The sequence below is a fragment of the Rattus norvegicus genome, chromosome 5, assembly GCF_021556685.1.
Source record: "Rattus norvegicus strain SHRSP/BbbUtx chromosome 5, alternate assembly SHRSP_T2T, whole genome shotgun sequence".
In the NCBI taxonomy this organism is placed as follows: domain Eukaryota; kingdom Metazoa; phylum Chordata; class Mammalia; order Rodentia; family Muridae; genus Rattus; species Rattus norvegicus.
The window spans coordinates 154137696-154164357 of NC_141538.1; the positions used below are offsets into that span (position 1 = coordinate 154137696).

At 47.5% G+C, this 26662-nt stretch overlaps 1 protein-coding gene across 4 annotated transcripts; it reads left to right on the plus strand.

Moving 5' to 3' along the window:
* The first annotated feature begins 826 nt into the window (after positions 1 to 826).
* On the plus strand, positions 827 to 26396 carry Cnr2 (cannabinoid receptor 2). Of its 4 annotated transcripts, none has more exon segments than NM_001429701.1 (3): positions 827 to 1046; positions 18659 to 18753; positions 23532 to 26396. In NM_001429701.1, a coding segment is annotated over 1 exon segment (1083 nt). In that variant the 5' UTR covers positions 827 to 1046; positions 18659 to 18753; positions 23532 to 23581; the 3' UTR covers positions 24665 to 26396.
* Positions 26397 to 26662: the final 266 nt, after the last annotated feature.

Consider the following 26662-nt stretch of genomic DNA (forward strand, 5'->3'; position numbering starts at 1 on the left):
AGCAAAACTCAAGGTGGATCTAGGAAGATATAAGCTGGCTTGCCATGGAGCCAGCAGCCAGCACCCTCCACGGTTCTTGCTATGTCTCCTTAGCAAGTTCCTTGGTTAGAGGTAATGCTATGTGGAATGGTGTCTTGTTAGGGTTTTGTTGCTGTGAAGAGACCATGACTAAAGCAACTCTCACAGTCAAGCATATTCCAACCACCACCGATAGCCAATGAGCCTGGCTTCTGGTACCTGCTTGGGTTCCTGCCCTGATGTCTCTCTCAATGAGAAACTGTCACTTGTAAGCTGAAATAAACCTACACACACACACACACACACACACACACACACACACAGGCACACATACCACTTTCTTTTGTTGTTGTTGTTTTGTACTTTTTGAGGCGGGGTCTCTATATGTAGCCCTGGGTGTCCTAGAACTTGCCATGGAGACCAAGCTGTCCCTGAACTGCCTCTCTGCCTCCCAAGGGCTGGAACTAAGGGTGTGTATCACCACACCCAGCTTCTGAACTTGCTTTTGTCACAGCCACAGAATGGACTAGAACAAGCAGTCAGTGCTCATTCATGACATCTGCCTACACCTGCAGGCATTTGCATCTCAAAGCTCTGGGAGGGGGGGGCTCCAGAGTCACACATGTAGCCTGGCACACTGTCACAGACAAAGGATATAAACTTTACAGAGGGTTGAGTGAGTTTCTGGATAGCATACACCTAAGCTGGATTAGAACCCAAGTTTCTGGAATCTAAGGCCTATGCCTGTCCCCTCCCCTGACCTGAGTTCCTAGGAAGAGAGAACTCAACTGTAAGGCAAGAACACTGTGACACTGGGGACTCAGAGGGGAAGTGGTAACAGGGACAGACGGAAGGCCAGACCTCCTCTCACCCACTCATCTACAAAAGTGTAAAAGCAAGAAAAACCAGGCTGGGGCTGCAGCTCCCTGGACCTACGTGGTGGTCCTGTCCAGGTCTCCAGATCTAAATACAAAATAGCCAGGACAAGGCTTCACAAGACCCTGGAGGCCAGCGGCTGACAAATGACTGTGAGTATAACTCCTTTTGGTGTTTTACTTCATACTCCTCGTTGCAGAAAGCCTCTGTTGTGCTAAGTAAGGGGGAACTGTCTGAGGCAGGGGGATGGATGTCAGACTGAGAACATGCGTCACAGCAAGGCTCAAGACTTGTTCTCCTGAGACAGGATTTCCCTTGCCTTTCACCACCGTAATAAAACCCCAAAACTTGGGGTTGGGGATTTAGTTCAGTGGTAGAGCACTTGCCTAGCAAGCGCAAGGCCCTGGGTTCGATCCCCAGCTCCGAAAAATAGAAAAAAAAAAAAAAAAAACTTAGGTGGCTCTTTTGGGGGAGTCTATTTCTATTCACTCCTGAAACAGAAAGCCACTCAAGACTAAAGAAAGTTTCCTTTCAGTCCAGCTTAGTGATTGGGACAAATTTATTGCTGTTGTCTGCAGGAACATGAGTGGCTTGGGCAACTGCATTATCAAAAAGCCCACACCACCATAGTGACAACGGCCCAAAACTAGTGATATCCCCGGTGTCCCCATTAGTTGACGTTCTACCTCCCAAGACTACAAGCAGCGAACAGGAGGTGTGCAGGGGTGAAGAAGAAAGGAGGGAGTGGTTGGAATGCCTCTTGTAAATAACCAAAGCTGCAGTAAAGAAAGGGCCACACAAGCCCAGAGGACAGAGTTCCTGGACACACAGATCTCTGCGGTTGGGCTCTGCTCCAAGGCCCCTTCAAGGTTTCCTTTATTAGAGACTCACAACTCAATGTCTGTGGTAAATGCTACCCGTATCCCAAGCTCGCAAGAGGGAGGCTGCTGCGTGCCACTCCCCCGAAGTCCCAGGGGCATCGCTTGAGAACACCGGCTTGGGTACAAGCATTTTGGCTGCCTGGCCTACTCTACCAGGCCATTCATAGCAGCTGGGGGTTTGAAAAGGACCCCAGAAGTCTAAGGTCTTGGGACTCACCTGAGCAATATGAAGCCTTGTTTTACAGAAGGAAAAAATTTGAGGCACAGCAAAATGATGTCAGATACAATGAAAGGCACTGGACCTATGAGGCCACGGCTCTGCTTCCTTGGAGGTCACACTCACTAAGGAAAGACAGATGTTGAAGTGGGAGTCCTGGGGCGGAGGCTCCTGTTTAATCCTAATTCTTAACACTCTACGGCTTTGTGCAAATAACTCCACCTCTCTGGCCTTCTGCTTTTCCTCCTGGGTAGTGCAGGTCCGAGAATACCACCCTCAGGCTGATGGTAAGGGCTCAGTCCGGCGACACTGGTTAGGAAGAGACAAGGGCACTGGTCTCAGTGCATAGCTTTGGTGGAGAGTTTGGGCTGGCCCACTCTGCCCACGCTGTGGGTCAGAAATGAGAAAAGGAGGTCCCAGTTCCTTCCCTAGAATAGGAATCTCTCTCAAGAGAGATGTGATGCACCAAGGTCACGAAAGCCAGGACTGGGCAGAAGAAGGGATGATGGCAGATTCAGGACATCTGGCGATGCTCCAGTTCTGCAGCTGCTTGTGGCTCAAAGGAGCTTGCTCCCTAATCTGCGTGGCCCCGTGCAGATCTCCATCTGCGAAGCTACCCTTCCCCTTTCCTCAGTTAAACTGCCGAAATGGCCACCTCCTCATCTCTCTGTCCCTGTTTTATTTATTTGTGTGGTATGTGTGGTGTGTGTGGTGTGTGTGTGTGTGTGTGTGTGTGTGTGTGTGTGTGTGTACACACGCGCGCACGCACGCCTGGGAGTGTGAATGCTTGCCCACACCGGCACCTGTGTAAGTAAGCATGTGGAAGCGAGACAGGTTGATGTCAGTGTCTTTTTCAAGTTGACCTCCACGTTGTTTCTTGAGACAGTTTCTCACTGAACCTGAAACTCAGTCAGCTAGTGTGGCTGGCCAGTGAGTCCCGGGATCCTCCCGTCTCCCCTTCGCTGTGCTGGGATTACCAACACTCATCATTATGCCAGCTTTTTCCTATGGGATCTGGGGACTCCAAAGAAGGTCTTTGTGCTTGCACAGCAAGCTTTTTTTTTTTTTTTTTTTTTTTTTTTTTGGTTCTTTTTTTTTTTTGGTTCTTTTTTTTTTTTTGGTTCTTTTTTTTCGGAGCTGGGGACCGAACCCAGGGCCTTGCGCTTCCTAGGTAAGCGCTCTACCACTGAGCTAAATCCCCAGCCCCCCCCCTTTTTTTTAAAAAAAAAAAAGGCTGAGCCATGTCCTCAACCCTTCTGCTCCTGTTACTCTCACTGCGTGTTCTAAGGGTGACTGAACCTTGTATTGATTCTGCTGGAATCACATACAATAGAACTCTGAGCCTCATACTGCCAGGCCAGTAGGACTTGCCTCACGGGTCACAGACAGTGATACTCTGGCATCAACAAAAGATGCGTTTCATCCTCATGTCAGCGTTTCCCTGACAGGTCCGGCCTTACCAGTTTCCTGGAACAGCCGTAGTCCCAGATTCTTTGTCAGGACTTAAAACGCAATTGATTTTTAGCAATCTCCCCCGGGGAGCCTCTTTCCCCATCTCTCCAGAGATCAGAGCCCATCCAGACCCTAGATACTGGAGGGGCCCATGTCCTGGGATCCCTTTCTAGTCCAAGGCTCTCCCACTGTGACTTCAGCTACTGGAGGCTTTTGGCTCCGCCCACCTGGGCATTAGCTCCACCTCCCTGGGCTGGATACTCAGAAAGGACAAGAAGAGAATTTTCAAGCAGCTTCTGCTTATGATTGTGAAAAGTCTCTAAGGCAGGAGGGACAGAAGGCTGTCTGCAGACAGATGGGCAGCTTTATCGTACAGATAAGGGGAGCGAGACTCAGCCGCAGTACAGACTTGCACAATGTCACTTGGTCAAGGCAGTGGGGAGTGGCAGGCGGGAGTGGAAGACGATAGTCTTGTGACAGATCCAAGCTAGCCTCCCTCGCTAGCTAGATGACCTAGTATGATTAGCATCAGCTCCTGAACCTCTGTGTCCTCAGCTCCACCAGGGCAGCCTGTGGTTCCCAGCCTGCCTCACGCACGTGCCTGTTTGTGTCTTAAACCACCAGTGACACTTACAGCCAGTGACATCGCCAGAAGGCGATGTTCAGCGGCTCCCCTTGTGTGCTCTTCACAGTGGCTCACGGTCACGCACAATTAATAAGGTGGAAATCTGAAGCCTGAGCTGGTGGGCAAAGCTCAAACCAAGGCCACTTAGGTTCTAGCCCCAGAGACGCAGGAAACAGGCATGGTGGCACAGGCTGTAATCCCAGCCCTCCAGAGGGCAAGCCAGGAAGAGCAGAAGCCCAAGATCATCTTGACCTGCATAGAGAGCTCAGTGCCAGTCAGGGCTATTGTGAAAGAGACTATCTCAATTTTGTCTTTTTTTTTTTCCTGGAGCTGAGGACTGAACCCAGGGCCTTGCTACCACTGAGCTAAATCTCCAATCCAGAGACTATCTCAATTAAAACTAGCAGGCCAGTCTTAGCCAAGCCCTACTCTGTCAGTTGGACAATGGTAAAGAATCCCTCATAGGTGTGAAGACCCAGTCCATGTCACTGCTGTCATTGTCCCTTGTAGAGCAAGGTTTTAGATGCCACAGTATGTACAGCCGGGCCACAGGGAGAGGGAAGCATACTATGTGTTGGGGCCTGAGGTTCCAACCACAAACCCCAAAGTTTCCTCATCCCATGGCCTCCTCCACAGGACTCCCCTCCCTGGGCTGGTGGCTGTCACTGGCATTGTCTTGTGCCATAATACCTTGATCCCCACCCCCACACCCCGTCCCAGGACAGAAACGAGGGAGCTGAGGGCTAGAGTTTAATGGCTTTGCCAAGGCCAAAGCAAGAGCCCCAGAAAAAGCAGGGCACTTACTCAGTAGTGGCTTCCCTGGGAGCACCCCCTCCGGCCCCCTGCAGAGCCCCCAAGAGGAGGAAATTGTCCTTTCTTCCTTCCTAGGAGAAGAAAAGCCCACTATGCATGGGTGCCCCAAGTAGTGAAGACCCCCTAATGCTAGAGGTCAGACAAGCGAGGTGAGTGATGTGTGTGGGAAGAGGAGGGGCTGCAGCGGGGAGTTAGCCCCAACAGGGAGAGGCAAGCTATTGAGATCCAATAAGGAGAGGGTGTTGGTGGGACCTCACTCCAAAGTGACTTTATAGGTTGGGTGTCCTTGAAGGCTTGTGACATCTCTTCTCTCCTGCCCTGTAACTTTCTCCCTCTGCCAAGCCTGGCAGTCTTGATTCTATGGTGCTTAGATGCTCCCACTCAAACCCCCGCTGCCCTGCTGTGGTGATTGCCCCCGGCTCCCCAGGGGTTGTGTGCACTCAGTTCCTCTTTGAGAACCACAGGTGCGTTCACGGTGGTGCTTCTGTCCGGATTCAATGAGCCCTTCCTGTGTCTCCTCTGCATGGATGTGTTGAGGTACTAGGTGGTCCCCAACTGGGTGGTACAGGCAGGGGTTTGGGGACCTATGGAGAACTATACATGTTTTTGGAAAACAGGCCAACAGATCAGGAAAGTGCTTCGAGGGGTAGGATAGCAGTTTACTAATGACTTACGACAGAGGCATGACTTGGGGACAGAAACAAGCCAGGAATATCCCACACCCCAAAAGCAAGCAAGAAGAAGGGGTTCATAGACTAAGCTACACAAAGGTAGAGAGTGTCTGGCCTTCCTCAAAAACTCAGAACATGTCAAACTTAAGTCAAGGGACAATCTGAGTGCCAGTGAAGTGACCAGAGTGACCAGAACAAAATGTTTAGGCTATATTGCGTTTTAAGATACTATATAGTCCAGGCTAACCTAAAATTCAAGATCCTTTTCATCTTCCAAGTACTGGGATTACAGGCGTGTGCCACGTCTCTGAAGAAATAAGTTTCACAAATGCAGGAAACAAAGCTGTAAGAAATTCTTGGAATACGGGAGCAAGGTCTTGGTGGTCAGAGTGACCAGGCTTAATGGAAACCAGTCCAAACAAAAACAACTGTTCCTCCTACCCCTCCCTGAGGTAGATTTCAGGAGCAACCACAGGGTGTCATCCTGACCCTGCCCGACCACCCAGTTCCTCTCCCCCTCTAAGGGACGTGCCAACTTAGCCCTTTCCCAGTGATTCACCAAGGCCAGGGGAAGGGCTGGATGAGGAAAGTGACCAACTGAGCCAAGAACAGCCCCTAGAGCAGGCCAGTCAATACCTGACCAGATCCTTTGTCCTGTGTCCCACCAATGAGAATGGGCCAGCTAACCCTGTTGCTGAAGTCTGCCCTCTGTAATGAAAAAAAGTTGTGTGCTTTTTGGCTTCGGGGTTGCCACTCCCTGCGTGGATGAGCAACCCCACGTATGTGGATTAAAAACCTTATACCCTCATGCTATTGCAGGGGTCACTCTGTCAATCTGTGCTCTGTGGGTTGTGCTCCTGAGGTAAGGCTACTATGGGGTCTTACAACATCTAGTTTTGGAAAACTTTTTTTTTCTTAAGATTTATGATGAGGGTCGGAGAGTTGACTCAGTGGCTAAGGGCACTGGCTGTTCTTCCAGAAGACCTGGGTTCAATTCCCAGCAACCACATGGCATTTCAGAAAGTCTATAACTCCATCCCCGGAGAATCTGATGCCCTCTCTAGCCTCTGTGTGCATCAGGCATGAACACAGTACACAGAGATGTGTGCAGGCGAAAACCCCATACATATAAAACAAACAAGTACAACTTGAATAAAAATGAAACTTGAATAAAGTGAAATCTTTTCTTTTTAATTAAGTGGGGCTGTGTGTGCATCTGAGCTCAGACTTCCAGTCCTCTGATGCTAGAGTTACAGGCAGTTGTGAGTCACCCAGCATGGGTCCTGGGAACCCACAAGAGCACCAAGTGCTCTTAACCACTGAACCATCCATCCAGTCCTAATCTTTTTTGTTAAGGTATAAGTTAGGGTTAAGATATAATATAGCTGGCTCAGTAAGAAGAATGAGATGAGGACCGGAGTTTGGGTCCCCAGCACCCACAGAGATGTCAAGTGCGGTGTCTCGTGCCTGAACCCCAATGGGAGGCGTCTGAGGTAGGCAGCTCGATTGTTAGTCAGTCTATCTGAACTGTCACGCTCCAGGCTCCATGAGAGACCCGGCTCAGAAAATAAGACCAAGAGTGATGGAGGAATAAACCTCAGGCTTCCACACGGGTGCACACATATGCAGTCATAGGTGCACCCACAACACATGCGTGCACACACGACACAGACAGAATGAGAAATAAAATAAATGTATAAATTCATGTGTTTGGGGGCTTCTTTGGGAAGATAAGATCTCTCTCGGCAGTCTAGCCTGGCCTTCAACTCACTGTATAACCCAGGCTAGCCTTCAATTCAGGTGCGACTGCCTCAGCCTCCTGAGTGCTGGATTTCAGGCGGATATTACCACATCCGGCTATAGATTATCCCTTTAAGCACCAAACCACGAGAAACATGGAGCCTCACTTCCGTTACCTATAATCCTTTCTGTCCGCACTAATAATACCTCGTGTGGGTTCATCTGGACGTTTTACAAGTGTTCGATGGTTTGATTAATTAAAGACAGATGTATTTATTGTGTGTGTCTTGTCTGTGTGTAGTGTGTGCACCACGTATGTGTCAGGAGCCTGTAAAACTCAGAAGGTTCCAGATTCCCTAGAACTGGGGTTGTGGTCGGTTGTGTGTCACCACATTGGTGCTGGGAATCAAACCCTGGTCCTTTGGAGAGTCACCATTGCTCATAACCACTGAGCCAGGTCCTTTGTCATTGTTTTTAATATTTTTTTTTTTTTTGGTTCTTTTTTTCGGAGCTGGGGACCGAACCCAGGGCCTTGTGCTTGCTAGGCAAGCGCTCTACACTGAGCTAAATCCCCAACCCCTGTTTTTTTTTTTTTTTTTTTTTTTTTTTTTTTTTTTTGGTTCTTTTTTTCGGAGCTGGGGACCGAACCCCGGGCCTTGCGCTTCCTAGGTAAGCGCTCTACCACTGAGCTAAATCCCCAGCCCCAACCCCTGTTTTTAATTTTTTTTTTTTTTGGTTCTTTTTTTTTCGGAGCTGGGGACCGAACCCAGGGCCTTGCACTTCCTAGGTAAGCGCTCTACCACTGAGCTAAATCCCCAACCCCTGTTTTTAATATTTTTAATAATGATCTATGTATGGGTGTGTATGCATTCAAGTGCCCAAGGTACCCAAGGAAGCTAGAGATTCCTGGTCCCTCTAAAGTTGGACGGACCCTCAGGCAGTTACGGGCAGCCTGGTGTGCATACTAAAAACCAAACTCCGTCCTCTGCAAGAGTTGTGCACGCAACTCTGAGCCTTGTTCCAGCCTCCAGCCTGTTTCCACCAGAGCTTATTGGGTGCGTGACGTTGCTATGGGCAAGCTTGGCTGTTAGTATTTTTCTACTACAAATTTATGCCACACGCCTTTAATCCCAGCGCTTGGGAGGCAGAGGCAGGTGGCTCTGAGTTCGAGGCCAGCCTGGTCTACAGAGTGAGATCCAGGACAGCCAGGGCTACACAGAGAAACCCTGTGGGGTAGTGGGTGGGAGCCAGGGTATCTGTGTTGGTTGTGGTTAGTGTCTATTTGTGTGTTTTCTTCATTTAGCTACTTAGTGATCAAGTGTATCCAACCTTTGCACAGTGACATAAGAGAGAGCGGAGTTGGACTTGACCATCTCAGGTCTGGACTCAGTGGCTTGACTCCCATGGGTGTCAAAACGCACAAGCCCCAGTGGGGGTTGTTAAGCCTCCTCATCACTTCCTGTGGTTCATGAGAAAGGAAGTGACTTGATGTCGCAGTCTACTATTTTCTTTCTTTCTTTTTTATTTTTGAGACAAAGTTTCATGGTGTAGCCTGGGCTAAGCTAGAATTGGGTCTGCAGATCAGGCTGGCCCTATCAAGATCTGCTTATAGCTGTGTCCTGAGAGCTGTGGTTATAGGAGTACCCCAACACCTCAAACAAATGTGCTATTTTCAATAAGAGTACTGTTTAGGCTTTCTTCCTTCCCTGCCCTTAACGTTTGATTTAAACATTTAAATTTATGCGGTCGGGGAATATAGCACAGTGGTAGAACATTTCCCTACCACACGTAAAGCTTGGTTTGATTCACAGCACTGCCAAAAATAAAGTGTGTGTGTGTGTGTGTGTGCATACACACACACACACACACACACACACACACACACACACACGTACACGCACACATGTCAACCTAAACAACTGGACAGCAGAAGTAACATAAGGCTCAAATTAAATGCATTATTTACAAAATTATACTTTGGTTTCTTTCTGCTTTGTGAATAATATAAGGTTTAGTTTAAATTATTTTTATGGGGCTGGAGAGATACTCAGTGATTAAGAGTATGTCTTGCGGGGCTGGGGATTTAGCTCAGTGGTAGAGCGCTTACCTAGGAAGCACAAGGCCCTGGGTTCGGTCCCCAGCTCCGAAAAAAAGAACCAAAAAAAAAAAAGAGTATGTCTTGCGGGGTTGGGGATTTAGCTCAGTGGTAGAACGCTTGCCTAGCAAGTGCAAGGCCCTGGGTTCAGTCCCCAGCTCTGAAAAAAAGAAGAAGAAGAAGGAAAGAAAAAAAGAGTATGTCTTGCTCGTATCAAGCACCTGAGTTCAAATCCCAGCACCCACACCGGCTCGCCCAGAACTGCAGTAAGCCTGTCTCCGGGGAATCTGACACCCTTTTCTGGCTTCCTCCGGCAACAGCACTCACACACACATACATGAAATAAACAATAACGTAAATCTTAAAAGTAACAAGCCAGGTATGCTGGCACAGGCTTTTAATCCCAGCAGGTAGATCTCTGAGTTCAAGGCCAGCCCGGTCTACAGAATAAATTTCGAGAAAGTCTGTCTCTAAACAAACAAACAAACAAACAAACAAACAAACCAGCAGTTCCCACCCTTCAGGGGTAGGAGGAACATGCAGAAATATCTGTCTCCCAGACGTTTAGCCCAACCCTCCATGACAGGACTGTCCCTGCTAGGTTTAATTGATCCATCAGCTGCTGTCCTGTGGTTCCCAGGTCCCTGACAGTTACATTGTCACTACCAGATTCTAGCAGCCCAGAGTCCATGAGTGAGTTTTCCCAGCAAGATACGACATGGTTTAGCAGTGACACCACCACAAGATTGTGTTGCACGTGCCTTGCATGGCTCTAAATTGTCATTCAACACTAACAGTAATGTTGTGGTTATTGTCATAACCAACAGAGTGTTTGGAGACATTTTATATCCCTTTCCCATGCCTCCCCCCGCCTTCTGTTGGGGGGACCCGTCTGAACTGCGCCTCCCACCTTAATGCTGCAATCATTTAAACAAATCAAAATCAAGACTCGGTAGGGACCCCACTCTATGAAATCTGGATGAGTCAGGGAGAGGTCCATGGCCAACAGGGAAGACCACAGAGGATGACAAAAGTCCGACACAAGTCGACCCTGTCCTATCCCTGAGGTGCAGAGGAGTACGAAGACCTGTTATCGTTCCAGCTCCATGTCCCCCTGGCCTTACCACCTGACTTGGCATGAAAGTTCCTTTCCTACAGAGAGCACATTATGGACAGAGGGGCGACCACACAATGGCAGTCTCCCAGTCTCCCACCTAGGTCTGCTCGAACTTCCCTGAGGAAGGTAACGATCTCCCCAGGACACGGCTGATGCACACAGAGAGGGAGAGCCACACCAGCCAGCTCTTCCCACCTCTCCTCACCAAGTCTCTCTGGTGCCCGTTGGTTTTTTGGTTTGAGACAGGACCTCCTCTCCCCGGGCAGCTCTGACTGCTCTGTGACTATGTAGCCACAAATAGACAGTTACCATCTGACCATTTCAAATGCATAATTAGATTAAAACAACATGGGAGCTGGACCAGCTACTCAAAAAGCTGAAGTAGAAGGATTATGAGTTCAAGGCTATCCTAGCAAGAATTTGTCTTAAATTAAAATATATATTATATATAATATATATATATTTTTAAATATTTTATTTATTTAATGTATATGAGTACATTGTAACTGTCTTGAGATACACCAGGATCTGTTACAGATGGTTATGAGCCACCATGTGGTTGCTGGGAATTGAACTCAGGACCTCTGGAAGAGCAGTCAGTGCTCTTAACCACTGAGCCATCTCTCCAGCCCATATATATATATATATATATATATATATATATATATATATATATATATATATATATATATATATATTACAGCTGGATTGGTCAAGGTCAATGGCTCATGCCTTTAATCTGGTACTCAGGAGAGAGGCAGGGGGATCACTGTGAGCTACAGCCCTGCCCAGTCTATGCTGTCCTAGCCACTTAGTGAGTGCATCTCAAAAGAAAAAGGGGCTGGGGTGGGGCTGGGGATATGATTTCGGTGGTACAGTGCTTGCCTGGTACGAAGGAAGCTCCGGCTGCAACCACCAGGACCACAAGAAAAAGAAAATGAATTTGGATAACAACAGTGAAAAAGGGGGGTCAACACACACAAAGCACCCTGTGCCTGCTGCGAAGGAAACTCCCTGTCTTCACAGACTCGAGCTTCAGAAGCAGGCTGAAGCCCAAGCAGCCACTCACTAGTCAGGCAGTAAGGATGTTTTCTTTTCTTTTTTTTTTTTTTTAAGATTTATTCATTTATTATATATAAGTACACTGTAGCTGTCTTCAGACACACCAGAAGAGGGCATCGGATCTCTTTACAGATGGTTGTGAGCCACCATTTGGTTGCTGGGAATTGAACTCAGGACCTCTGGAAGAGCAGTCAGTGCTCTTAACCTCTGAGCCATCTCTTCAGCCCAATAAGGATGTTCTCATTGAAGAGTTATTCCTTCTGGCTGGAGAGATGGCTCTGCAGTCAACATTGAGTACTGCTGTTGCAGAGGTCCTGAGTTTGAATCCCAGAACTACCTCCTGCTGCTGCTGCTGCTGCTGCTGCTGCTGCTGCTGCTGCTGCTGCTGCTGCCTCGGCATTTGTCTGCAACTCCATCCAGCCCCAGGGTCCTCTCTCTGTCTTCCTTCCTCACCTTTCTCCCCTGCCTCCAGCCCCTTCCCTCATGAGCCAGGCATGGTGGCAGGCACAGCATCCTGTAGAGAGATCCTCACACAGAACCTCCCGGGTGATTCTTTCTGCTCCCCATTTTCCTTAACACGGTCTCAGCCCCCTGTGAGCTGGGATTACAGACCAGTGCCGTTACAGCTAACTAGAAATGGGGCGCGATTTTAACTGGCTATGTTTTTATTACCTGTAGGTGTGTGTCCCTGTTGGGCACGTGCATGTAACAGCAGGTGCCCGCAGGGGGCAGAGCTGTTGAGTCCCCAAAGTCCTTAGATGACAGTTCTAGGTTTAGGGACACACACATCTTAAGAAGCCGAGCCTGATCCAGAGGAAATGTTAAGCTGGCTTATAATAATATCAGAGTTCAGGAAGGGATAATCTGCCTCTCAAGGCCTGAGAACTGAGAAACAAACCTTAACAAAAGAGCAAAGCAACCATAACAACAAAAACAAAACCCAAAGCAGAGGCACCCACGTCTGTCATCCCAGCACTAGGAGAGCAGAGGCAGGTGATCAAGAGTTCAAGGCCAGCCTGGCCTACAGATCAAGTTCCAGGACAGCCAGGGCTACACAGAGAAACCCTCTCTTGGAAAACAAACAAACAAACAAAACAGATCCTAACCATTCTTTGCCTTTGCCCAGTGAGGCTTTTATTGGCCATGGAAACGTCATTCTGCCCCGGATGATGTGAGCCTTGGGTTCAAAGACTGCCTTTCTCCTTCTTGGAAGAAATTGTTGGGGTTCAGGAATCGCCCACAAACCACACAGACACTAATCTTAGTTAGACAGGGATGCTTTATTGAACACACACCCCAAGACTGATTAGAGTCATAGCTTCAGGGAGCCAAAAGCTACAACACTGAACATGTCTCAGAGCCAGCTATAAAGGCTCAAACGGCAAGACCCACACTGCTAGAAGTGCGCCCAGTGGTTGGCTCTGACTCAAGCTACTTTAGATGTAACAGTTCATATTGAGCTTAAATTTGGTGGATCCTTAGTGAAGCTTCTGGCGGTGAAACTTTTTAGGATTAACAAACCTCATAGCATACAGCACATAACGGAATTCGGTCATCGTGACCCTGCTCTCAGTCAAGTTACTTCTCTGTGTCAATGACTGGCAGGCATGGGGCAAAATGGCTACCGTTGTGGGGAGGGCTTGGCTCGGCCTAGCAGTGGGTTAATGACTGTTTATCCTCTGAGGCTGCAAAGTCAGGAGGCAGGTCTGAGATAAGAGACAGCAGGCACATTTTAGTGTTAGTTGCCTCAGGCTAGTAAGGTAGTAAGCCAGGCACATTTTAGTGCTAGTTGCCTCAGGCTAGTAAGGTAGTAAGCCAGTGCCAGTTGCATTTACAGACGTCCATTTACCCTTTAGCTTACTGATGGGGGGGGGGGGAGGGAGTGGGGGTGGGAGGGTGGGGGGCTGGAGGCTGGGGGGATGGGGGTTGGGGGGTGCCTCTCTGAACTGCTATTATGGTCCCCTCCCCCATTTTTCCTTTTAAAGACAAGGCCTTATATAATCTAGACTAACCAAAAACTCACTACACAGCCAAAGATTTCTTATCTGCCTACCTTTTTCAAGTATTGGGATCAAAGGTGTGTGTGTGTGTGTGTGTGTGTGTGTGCATGTGCCATGTGCCAGGTTTATATAGTGCCAGGGACTGACCCCAAGGCTTTGAGAATGCTATGCAAGCACTCTATAACTTGAACTATGTTCCCAGAGCTTCTGGTAACTTCTTTGAGATTTATTCTGTGTGCACATGGGTATCCTACATGCATGTCTGTGCACATTGTGTGCATAAGAGGACACCGGATTCTCTGGAAATGGAGGGAGTTACTGACAGTTGGGTAGCTGCCATGTGGGTGCTGGGAATCAAACCTAGATCTTCTGGTTGAGCAGCCAGGGCTCTGACCACTAAGGGATCCAGCCCCTGTCCTTTCAGTGAGCTCACCTCCACGGTGAGCAGTTTGAGGGTCGCTTGCTCTATCTTAAACACTAACGGTAACACTAGTGTTTGAAAGGGACTTTTATTCTGTGTTTATGAATGGTTTGCGTGCATTATATATGTTTGTGTCATGGATATGCCTGGTGCCGTCAGAGGACAGAAGAGGGAATCTGATCCTCTGGAGATCGAGTTACAGAGAGTTGTGAACTGTTTGTTATGTGAGTGGTTGGAATCGAACCTGGGTCCTCCGGAAGAGCAACAAATGCTCTGGAGTACTGGTCCAACCCTGGCGTGGTGCAGAGCTGAAATCTCAATACTTGAGAGATAGATAGAAGCAGGGGGAGCTGCAGTTCAAAGACGTTCTTAGTGACAGTAAATTTGAGTCAAGCCTGGGCTACATAAGGCTCTATTGTTACAATAATTAACATCAACAAAAAAAAAAGCCATCTTGAAATTGTCTCTTTCAGAATCGGCCCCCCTTCCCTCAACAGCCCAGCACTCTGCTCTGCTCTAACACCATAAGTGGAGAAAACACTGTTACACATCTTTGGTGCCCATGCTGACATTTAAACGAGACAATATGTAGCCAGGGATGGTGTTTAATCCTCATACTTGGGAGGCAGAGGCAGGTGGATCTCTGTGAGTTCAAGGCCAGCCTGGTCTACAGAGCGAGTTCCAGAACAGCCAGAGCTACGTAAGAGAGAGACCAACATGTAGATCATAGTTCAACACCAAACTGTTGTCATGGTGCTTTTTGGGTGGCCATTCTGGGTTCAGAGAATAAATGGCTTCTCGCAGAACTGGAGCCAAAGCCAAGGTAAGGCTCTGACCACGCTGGGACCCTTCGTTTTGCATCTCATCCGCAGTATCTCCTGGTCCCTCGGTCCCTCCGGCAGCTTCTACTTAGGCTGTCGCTGTCACTGTCGCTGTAATCGTTTCTCTGTATGTACGCGTGTAATTGTAGAGGTCAGAGGTCAGCCCTAGAAGTCTGGGTAGGGTGATAGATGGTAAATAAAAAGCAGGCTTGGAGAAATGAAAAAGAAAGCAGGCTTGACAGGAATTGAGCTCGACCACACAGAATCCTGGGACAACTGAGAGACGCTAGAAAAAGGCTTCCCATTGGAGACTTGGCTGGCAGCTCCATGCATTACAAACGCCCTCCTAACTTGTAGATGGGGGCTGGCTGGAGTGAAGGTCTGGGTAGGTAGCTCAATGGTAGAGCTCTTATCTAAAACACATGTAATATATTTGAATATATATTAGATTAATATATATTAGACCAATAGCTATACATAGATACTAATATTAGACTAATATATTACTAGTACTAATATATAATAATATGATATAATAAAATAGTAATAATAATAAAATAATATTTGATTTATAACTAATAATATATAAATAATACTATAGAGTTATATATATTAAGCTGTATAATAATTACTATAGAGTTATATATATTAAGCTGTATAATAATTATCTATAGTGCACACACACACACACACACACACACACACACACACACACACGTTCTGTACATTGAGATCCAGAGAGCTTACGAATCACTACCATCAACCTGCCTTCTTTAAAGATGAGAAAAGAAAAGCCCAGAAGAATGGGCTGGAGAGATGACTCAGTGGTTAAGAGCACTGACTGCTCTTCCAGAGGTCCTGAGTTCAAATCCCAGCAACCACATGGTGGCTCACAACCATCTGTAGTGGGATATGATGCCCTTCTGGCGTGCAACTGTACATGCAGGCAGAACTCTATACATAATAAATAAATAAATCTTTAAAAAAAAGAGAAAAACCCAGAAGAAGACTTAGTTGACAAGACACGAACTAAAACACAGCCCTCCTCCTGCCCCAATCCCAGGCCCAGGCAAAAGCAACCAAAAAATTAATTCGGCTTTTTCAGAGGCATCAAATCTTAGTTTCCCACAGAGGGTGCTAAAGTCCCGGGCTTCCTTCCGGTCCCCTCCATGGGTAGAACAGCAGAGGCCATCTCCTCTGTGACCCTGTTTCACTTCACACTTTCACTTCACGTGAAAACAAACACCTGCTACACCTTTTCCTGAGAGTTTCCAGACACCACACACACACACACACACACACACTCACACACACTCACACACACTCACACACACACATACACACACACCACATGCAAACACACACTCACACACACACCACATGCACACACACACACCACACATACACACACACACCACATGCACACACCACACATACACACACATACTCACACACACACATACACACACACCACACACACATACACACGCACACACACATACACACACACATACACACACATACACACATACCACATGCACACACACACACCACATACACACACATACACACACACACCACACACACATACACATGCACACACACATACACATGCACACACACATACACATGCACACACACATACACACACACATACCACATGCACACACACACCACACATACACATACACCACATGCACACACACACACAACACACACACACACACCCCAGTTCCTTCCCAGAAAGTGAGATTGAGTCAGGGTCCCAGCCACAGCCTCAGTGCGTCCACCACCAGGGACCTGGGCTAGGCATTTCCTGGAGGCGTGAAAGCCGGGGCTGGTTGGCTCTCTTTTGTCCTAACGTCTGTTGAACATCAGATTATTGTGTGTTCTATGCCTGATTCTCACACACACTTGTGGCTGTGAAGGCTTGGGAACATTCAGACCTGTTGGTAAGAAAGATGAATTACCAGGCCTGATGTGTCCCCAGAATCTCAATGTCAGGTTCCAAAAGTCCAAAACAACCCAAGCAGTCACAGGAGTGCAGAAGAGCAAGCTCTTTACCTGAATTAGGACGCGGGAGCTGACTGTCTGCAGACGTTCCTCTTAGTGAGGATTTAAACAGATGAAAGAATGTTTTGTGTCTAGGCTGCCACTGATTCATCGGGGCCAGAGAACAGACCCAGGAGCTGATCTGCCACCCCAAGACAGAATACCACAGAGTTTTTAAGCCTGAAATCCACAATCATCTGTGCCAGGTTCCCCCCACCAATCAGGATTTAGTGATAGTGGACTTCCTTAGGAACGTGTCTTTGTGGTTCTCTTATCCTGCTCCTTGGTTGGGGTGTTCAACTGGTTGCCTAGCATTCAACTTGCCAACTAGGATGTCATTTACCCAGGGAGGTCAAACTTTATTTGTCCCCTATTCAAAGTAGAATGGCTTCTACTTGGTTCCTTCTTGCATAAAAAAATACTATAATAATAATAGTAGTAGTAGTAGTAGTAGTAGTAATCAGAAGGATGAGAAGTTCAAGGATAGCTTTGAGCACATTTTGAGTTCCAGAATAGCCTGGATATAACCCTGTCTCAGAAAGGACACGGCTCTGTGGGCGAAGGGGTTTACCACACAAGCCTAATGACCTGACTTCAACCCCACAAACCCACAGGTGCGTCGTGGTTCCTGAACATCTCGGCTCACACATATGTAGCACATACACATAGTGATAATACGTAATAAGTAAGTAAAATTTAAAGCTAAAAGTACTAGCAATGATAATAATAAAATAAGACAAAGTGGAAATAAAGCATGAATCCTTTCTCCTGAGAAGATGTATGGGCATTCGGTTTATTTAGTTAGTGAGTTAGTTAGGGCAGGTGTGATTGCGTATAGCGTTAATCTCAGCACTAAAAAAAGACTAAAGGAGACAGAGGCAGGCAGATCTGTGAGTTCCAGGCCAGTCAAGGCCACAGAGTGAGTTCCAGGGCAGCCAGGGCTACACAGAGAAACCTTGTCTCAGGAAACCAGATAGATAGATAGATAGATAGATAGATAGATAGATAGATAGATAGATAGTTTTAAAACATTTATTTACATTTATTTTTACGTGTATAAGTGTTCAGCTTTTGTGTATGTCTATGTACCATGTGTGTGCCTGGTATTTGCAGAGGTCAGAAGGCACTGGATACCCAATGTGTGTGTGTGTGTGTGTGTGTGTGTGTGTGTGTGTGTGTCTGTGTGTCTCTGTGTGTCTCTGTGTCTGTGTGTCTGTGTGTCTCTGTGTCTGTGTGTCTGTGTCTGTGTCTGTGTGTGTTTGCACGCACACACGTTACTGCTTTTGAGAGAGGCTTTCACTATGTAGCTGGCCAGGAACTTGCCACATAGAACAGGCTGTCCTCAGACTCCTGGAGATCCACCTGCCTCTGCTTCCCAAGTGTTAGGATTAAAGGCGTGTGCCACCAGAGTGTGCTGGGTAGGTCTTCTGTTCATTTTGAAGGGGTCAGAAAGAACTCGCCAGTTCCCAGTTTCAGAAACTACAATGAATGTCCTCGGTCCAACTCGGCCTCCCTAAGAATCAGTGGGCATTGTTATTGTAACTTCACAAAGGGGAAGTCACCCCAAAGTCACCTGACGAGGGTGGCAGAGGCAGATCCAGAGCAGCCACTTGTTCATCGAACGCATCCTTGCCCTAGAAATAGGTCTTCTAGAAGGCACCCATGTGACTTCCAGAGGGCATCTCTATCTGTGTGTGGACGGGGAGCCGGGCTTCCTGTTGCTCTGTGCATCCTGTTGTTCTCTCGTTAGGATGTCCATCAAATGCTTGCATTTCCTTTCCTACTCACTCTGGACAGGAACAGCTGTCTGCAGCCACGCCGTGCCTGAGTGAGGAGAGGCGTAGGCACCAGCCGAGGCCACCCAGCAAACATCTATGCTGACTCTGAATGGGGTAAGGCATTCCCTAACAGTTACTTACTTACTTCGTTAGTTAGTTAGTTAGTTAGTTTATTTATTGATTTGAGACAGGGTTTTGCTATATTGCCTAAACTGGCCTTGAACTCGTTATGTTACCTACCATTAAATTTACCACAGCCCCATCCTCAGAACTCACTAGACCCTGGCCTCAGACACAGCAGTCTGGCCTCAGCCTCCTAGGTACTGGGATCACAGGTATGTGCCACCATGCCTGGCGATCCCTCCCAGAACTTTCGTTTATTTATTTATTTTACTTTTATTTATTTATAATTTTAAAAATTATTATTTGTGTGTGGTGGGGGAGATGTGTATGTGGGTGTGGGTGCATGTAACCAATGCTTTGTGCCATGCTCTGTGATGCCTAACTTACTCCTTTGTAACAAGGTCTCTGGCTGAGCCCAGAGCTAGGCTGGCGGTCAGCAAACTCCAGTGAGCCTTCTGTCTGCTCCAGACGGTGTAGAAGTTATGGGTGTGTGTGACCACTCCCATTGTGAGAGTGCTGGGAACTAAAGTGAGGTCTGTAAGGGTGTCTTATCCACTGAGCCATCTCTCTGGCCATACCCTTGCAACTTGAATTCTTTTTTTTTTTTTTCTTTTCTTTTTTTTCGGAGCTGGGGATCGAACCCAGGGCCTTGCGCTTGCTAGGCAAGCGCTGTACCTCTGAGCTAAATCCCCAACCCCGCAACTTGAATTCTTATATTATAGTTATTACAGTGTTGTACGGATGAAATCAAATTATGGTTGGGAATAATACTGTTTAATTTTATTAAAATTTTATTTATGTATTTTGTGGGCATGTATGTGTGTGTATGTGTGTGTGTGTATGTATGTATGTATGTATGTATGTATGTATGTATGTATGTAGCCATGTGTCCCACAGCCGGCTTCTGGAGGCCAGAGGACAACTTGCTTTGTTGATTCTGCCTTCTATCTTTGTGTGGGTCCCGGGATTCCAACTCAAGTTGTCTGGCAGGGACTTTTACCAAGTAACTGTCTCTCCAGCCCCAGGAGCAATGATCTGTAGAAATTAGATCCCACACTCCCGGTTACTAATGTAGTCAAGGGGCAGGTAGCATGTAGAACTGGCCCACGTGTGCAGAGCATGCTGGGAGGCTGATGCATGCTGGGAAGGCTTCGGAAGGCTCCATCGGGCAGATGAAGCGAAGGAAAGTCTTGGAGGGCTATGAAGCCTGAGGAGAGCCTGGAGGTCAGAAGGAAAGTTTCTTTAGAAGCAGCAGCCGGCCAGCTGGGTGGGGCTTGGGGGCCTTTGTAAAAAGCACAGTGGATGCTTTGAACCGTTTATGTTCAGGCAGCCCAGTGTGCTACAGTGGGCAATGGATTAAGCTGTCCCATAAACAAACAACGGAAGTCCTACGTGACTCCCCGGCACCACAAAAATAAATAAATACAAAATAGAGCCGGGCAGTGGTGGCACACGCCTTTAATCCTAGCCCTTGGGAGGAAGAGACATGTGGATCTCTGTGAGTTCGAGGCCAGCCTGGTTTACAGAATGACATCCAAGACAGCCAGGGAACTAAACAGAGAAACCCTGTCTCAAAAATAAAAATAGGGGGGGCTGGGGATTTAGCTCAGTGGTAGAGCGCTTACCTAGGAAGCGCAAGGCCCTGGGTTCGGTCCCCAGCTCCGAAAAAAAGAACAAAAAAAAATAAATAAATAAAATAAAATAAAAATAGGTAGGTGATAGATAGATAGATAGATAGATAGATAGATAGATAGATAGATAGATTAAAAAAAAAGAAAAGAAAAGAAAAAACCAAACAGACGAAAGGGCCAGGGAGATGGCCCAGACAGGAAAGTGCTTGCTATTTTGATTTGCGTTCATATCCCAGCACCCACATTAAAAAAAAAAAAATCTAAATATTGTGTGGGTCTGAAATGATAACATTTTAGAGGCAGAGACAGAAGGACTTGGAGACCTGCCAGTCTAGCTGAATTGGTAAGTTCCAGGAGAGACCCTGCCCTACAAAAAAAAGATGGAGATCAATTGTGGAAAGCATTGGATAGTGACCCCTGACCTACACACACACACACACACACACACACACACACACACACACACACACACACACACACGTTCATACACAAAAGCACATACAGACACAGGAGAGAAGAGTAAAAAGTAAATAGAGGCTGGGTGACAACGACCTAATCCCAGCACTTGAGAGGCAGAGGCAGGTGGATGTCTATGAGTTCAAAGTCAGTCTGGTCTACGTAAAGAGGTCCTCTCTCGAAGAAATAGAAAACTAACAGATAATAACCAGGGACAACATTGAGTAGAGTAAATGTATATTTCAGTTTATCAGCTCACAATGTCCGACTTCCTCTGTTCCTTCTTGGGTTGAATTTCCGTCTGCTAAAAAGATAAGTGATTTTTTTTTTTTTGTGAGGGTCTCTTAGAGGACAGTTTTATTTTGGGGGTTGATTGGTTTGTTGGGTACAGATAACATTAGCCCTGGCTGGCTTCAAACTCTATATGGACTGCAAGTTATTTATTTACTCATTGATTTTTTGAGATGTGGTCTCCCTAGGCCATCAGGGCTGGGCCTGAACTCAGTCTGTAATCCAGACAGAGCTCCTGAGTCTCTGAGTCACAGACCTAGTCACCAGGTCTCCTCCTCCTCCTCCCTCTATGTGAGTTAATTTTGAAATAATAGTTATTGCCTTTATTAATTCCAGTACTGGGAGGCAGAAGAAGCAGGTGGATCTCTGAGTTCGAGGCCAGTCTGGTTTACAGAGCAGGCTCCAATACAGCCAGGGCTACATAAAGGAAACCCTGTTTGAGGGGTTGGGGGAAAGCAGGGCAGTTGTGACTCATAGCCTTAATCCCAGCACCAGGGAGGCATGAGTTTGAGGCCAGCCTGGTCTACAGGGTGAGTCACAGCCAGAGCTAAACCCTGTCTCAATAAAACAAAATTGTATTTGTTTCTTTATTCATTCATTTATTCTTATGTGTGTGCATGTGTGTGTGCGTGTGCGTGTGTGTGTGTGTGTGTGCGTGTGCGTGTGTGTGTGTGTGTGTGGCAGTGTGTTGGGGGAGATGCCATGGTATATATATGGAAATAAGAGAACAACTTTCATTCTACCACATGAAGCCCAGGGATTGAACTCAGTGTTGGGCCGTATCTCAAGATTCATACTCTCCCTGTGGAGCAGTCTTTTTTGCCTCGTGTCTTTATTTACCTGTCTAGTTAGTCAGTTGGTTGGTTAGTTAGCTAGTTAGTTAGCTAGTTAGTTAGTTAGTTAGTTTTGGGGTTTGGGGGTAGCATTGGTTGTCCTGGAACTAGCTCAGTAGACCAGACTGGCCTTGAACTCACAGAGACCACCTGCCCTCTGCCTCCAGAGTGCTGGAATTCGAGGCAAGTGCCACCACTACCCGGCCCTTCTTTTAATTCTTTCTAAGGTATCCCCAAGAGTTATACAAATCTCTTGCAAATGGGAAATATAACCCTACCAGCTGACACACGGGCTAACTCTTGCGTGCTCATTGCTCATTGCTGGGCCTGTGAGTTCACATCTCATGGGGCCTCCAGACAGAATGGTCCCACATTATCTGTTTGGAAACTTGGTCTTTTTAGAGAGATGTGTAATTTGCTCTCTTAGGAAGTTTAATAATGCTTCATACAGTGTTCACTTGTCCTAAGTTTTTTCTTCCACATGCAGGACGTGCTTATATTTTTAAAATGTTTTATTGTGTGATGCTTAAATTAATGGGATTCCTACGTCTTATCTAGGACAGTTATTTTTTAAACAGAGTTTCACATAGCCAAAGATGGCTCTGAACCAATCCCCTTGCCTTCATCTCCCAAGCGCTGTGAGCTACATTCCCTACAGGACTATAAAAAGGTTTGTTTTTGAGACAAGGTTTCCCTATGTAACCCAGGCTGGCCCCCAACTCACAGAGATCTGCATACATCAGCCTGATGAGTGCTGGCATTAAAAGCATGCACCACCACACGCCATAAAATATTTATCTTTTAGATAATATTTATCTAAATATGATCTTTATCTTCGCACCACTTGAGGTGAAACCAAAGTATTTGCTCCCATCCCCAAATAATTACTAGGCCTTTAGTATCTTACCAAACCTGGAAGAACACAAAAAAAAGGAAAATGAGATATAAGCCAGGTTTGGTGGCTCAGACTTGTCTGGAATTCCAGCTTCTTTGAATCCTGAAATAGGAGGTTTGAGTTCAAGGCTACCCGTGAGATCATGTCTCCAAAAGTGAAAGGGAATTGGGGCAGCAAGATGGCTTAGTGAGTAGAAGTGAGCTGTGGGGAAGCCTGAAGGCCTGAGTTCTATTCCCAGAACCCATGGTAGACGGACAGAACCGACTCCTGACCTCCACACACACTCTTGTGGCACACTCATGTCTGCACATACATAATACAGACACAATAAATAATAATAATAATAATAATAATAATAATAATAATAATATCCCTACATCTTCAGTTTCACTTCTAGGTTTTGTTCTCTTGGGTGTTGGCCCCTAGGAATTCCCCTGGGTTTCAAAGGGAAGTTTCAGGATTTGTCTCTTTAGAAAACAAAAGGCCCGTTTGGAAACAAAAAGACCCGTCTTGAATTAAAAAGCTAAATAAATGCTTGACAGCAAACTATAAATGGAGATTTTCGGCCCCTGGGTAAATGTTTGATTAGTGGCAGCTCTCAAGGTTCGTAGTCACTGTTAAACTTCAAGTCACCTTCAAGGATTCTTTTCTCCTTGCCCACAGCCCAGTCCTCCGGAACAGCTCCGGTAGAAGCAGCCAAAGCCTGTCTGTCCATGGCGGGATGCCGGGAGCTGGAGTTGACCAACGGCTCCAATGGCGGCTTGGAGTTCAACCCTATGAAGGAGTACATGATCTTGAGTGATGCGCAGCAGATCGCTGTGGCGGTGCTGTGTACCCTGATGGGGCTGCTGAGTGCCCTGGAGAACGTGGCTGTGCTCTATCTCATCCTGTCCTCGCAGCGGCTCCGCAGGAAGCCCTCGTACCTGTTCATCGGCAGCTTGGCCGGAGCTGACTTCCTGGCCAGCGTGATCTTTGCCTGCAACTTCGTCATCTTCCATGTCTTTCACGGTGTGGACTCCAGGAATATCTTCCTGTTGAAGATCGGCAGCGTGACCATGACCTTCACGGCCTCTGTGGGCAGCCTGCTGCTGACTGCTGTTGACCGATACCTATGTCTGTGCTACCCACCTACCTACAAAGCTCTCGTCACCCGTGGGAGGGCACTGGTGGCCCTTGGTGTCATGTGGGTCCTCTCGGCGTTGATCTCCTACCTACCGCTCATGGGGTGGACTTGTTGTCCTAGTCCCTGTTCTGAACTTTTCCCCCTGATCCCCAACGACTACCTCCTGGGCTGGCTTCTTTTCATTGCCATCCTCTTTTCTGGCATCATCTATACCTATGGGTATGTCCTCTGGAAAGCACACCAACATGTAGCCAGCTTGACTGAGCACCAGGACAGGCAGGTGCCTGGGATAGCTCGGATGCGGCTAGACGTGAGGTTGGCCAAGACTCTGGGCCTGGTCATGGCTGTTCTGCTCATATGCTGGTTCCCTGCACTGGCTCTCATGGGCCATAGCCTGGTCACCACACTGAGTGACAAGGTCAAGGAGGCCTTCGCCTTCTGCTCCATGCTGTGCCTTGTTAACTCCATGGTCAATCCTATCATTTATGCCCTGCGGAGTGGAGAGATCCGCTCTGCTGCCCAGCACTGCCTGACAGGCTGGAAGAAATATCTCCAGGGCCTCGGATCTGAGGGGAAAGAAGAAGCCCCAAAGTCCTCAGTTACAGAGACAGAGGCTGAGGTGAAAACCACCACAGGGCCGGGATCCAGAACACCAGGCTGCTCCAATTGCTGATACGGCCTGTCTTTCTATGGAAGCAGTCCGAGTCAGAAGTCAGGTCACTCCCTCCAGAAGAGAGGGGTCCTGGACCCTGAATATTTCTGAAGCCAGCTCTAGGGTAATGGAAACAGAACTTCCCACCCCCTTTTTTTGCTAAGGAGTGCTGGGGTTCATGGCTGGAAGACGGCCTGGTCTTGCCTACCTTACGCAGTCTGTGGAGAGGGGCCTGTAAAAATGGCGGGCTCTGTTCACATCAAATCGGGAAACCCTCCTGACTCCAGAGACCTAGAGGCCAGAGGGGCCTCCAGGGACGATAATGAAGGACTCAGGGGATCTGTGAAGACAAGGGACCTGTTCTCCTGGAATCTAGGCTACCCCGGCTGTGAGGCCTCTGCCCACAACTTCACAGATGTCCATATCTTCCACAGTGTGGGTTCTAGGCCGCCCTGCTGAAGATGGATAGCAAGACCAGCTATTTCTGGTTCCTGCTTCACTGATTGGAACTCTGTGGCTGTAGAGCGATGTGACCTTCAGGCCACCCTTGCCTCTTGAGGATCAAGAATTATGATGTGCTGAGGACCAAGGAGGTTCACTCTCTCCCTTCAGACAGAGCCATGTGCTGTCAGCTCAGGGTATCTTGTTGTTGGAACAGGACCCTCCTGATAGCCCGATAAGCCTTGAAAATCATTATGACTTTAGGTCCTTGGGGACCCACGGGAAGCCAGGTTCACTTGAGGTACAGAGTCCTCAGAGAACTGTATGGACCTTGTGACCTTCTGCTGTGTCTCCCATAGCAGTATCCCAGTCCAGCCTAGCTTCAGTAAAAATCAAGGTATTCACAAAGAGTCTTTGGGTTCTAGATTGTTCCTAGTGATGCTCAACTCAGCTTCCCTTGCCTCTTCCAGACTCTGGTCCTGAAGGATAAGCAGGAGTTGGGAGGAGACTGCCTGCTGCGGACATCCTCGATCCACAGCCCCATGCTGTCTCTGGGTACCTGCATTTTACCTTCAGCAAAGGTTGCATTCCCAACAGACGGAGGTTCAAGGCGCTGCTGGTGGTAGGGGTAGGTAGCACTGGGGACCGCAGACACGGTGAAAGGAAAACCCTCAAACACTTTCTACTTTTGCTTTTAGCAGATTCAGCCAACAGACAAGACGTCCGTCCCCATTGCCCAGAGGAACTAACATGGTGGTGTTCAGTGAGAAGACCAATCAGCCTCCCTAATAAAGCAGGGCAGTCCACTCTGCTATAAACCCTCTCACATGCCTCTGCAGGAGGACATTTTGTTTTCTCTGTTAAGGTCAAGTGAAGGTCACAGTGTCTCATTTTATTCTTCCCAAGACAAGTTCTGTGCATCAAAAGCTGCTGCAAATTCTACTCTAATCGCTATGTGGGAGGACTCGGGGAAGAAGTTGATTCGTCTGGGCTTTGTGTTTTAGACCGTATTTCAACATACACTTGGGAAGGAAGAAACAGAAAATACATTGTGTTTCCTTGTTACTCCCCAAAGGAGGAAGTGCTTGGTTCTGTCAACTTCAACAGATTTCTCCAAGGTGCCAGACAGAGAAGGTGGAGATACGGTTTCCGCAGCTGTGAATTCCGGCACCACCTTTGGCCCTCACTTGCTTGTGTGATCTTGGGCAACCCCTGCCCTTTGCCTTGCTTTGGTTTCCTCCTTGGTACATCGGGAATGGTAGGAAAGAAGATGCCTTCAAGGGGCATTCATTAAAACCTCGTATTGCTCTAACATGCTGTGGTCATCTCTGCGACCATGGAGACGGTTGCATCATATGGACCATGTGACCCGCACACTTCCTGCAGCTCTGGGCACACACATATACCATTGGGTGTGTGCTAACTGTAGAGGAATTAGGTGACTGGCCAAATAAGTTTTATAGATTTTTTTTCCAAGGGGAGGAGTGTCTCTTGGCTCTCAATATTCTGGTCATACATGCCTCAGTGGTCCCCTGTATGTGGGTGGGCTAGGCAAGTGTGCTTAGTGGTACCAGATTA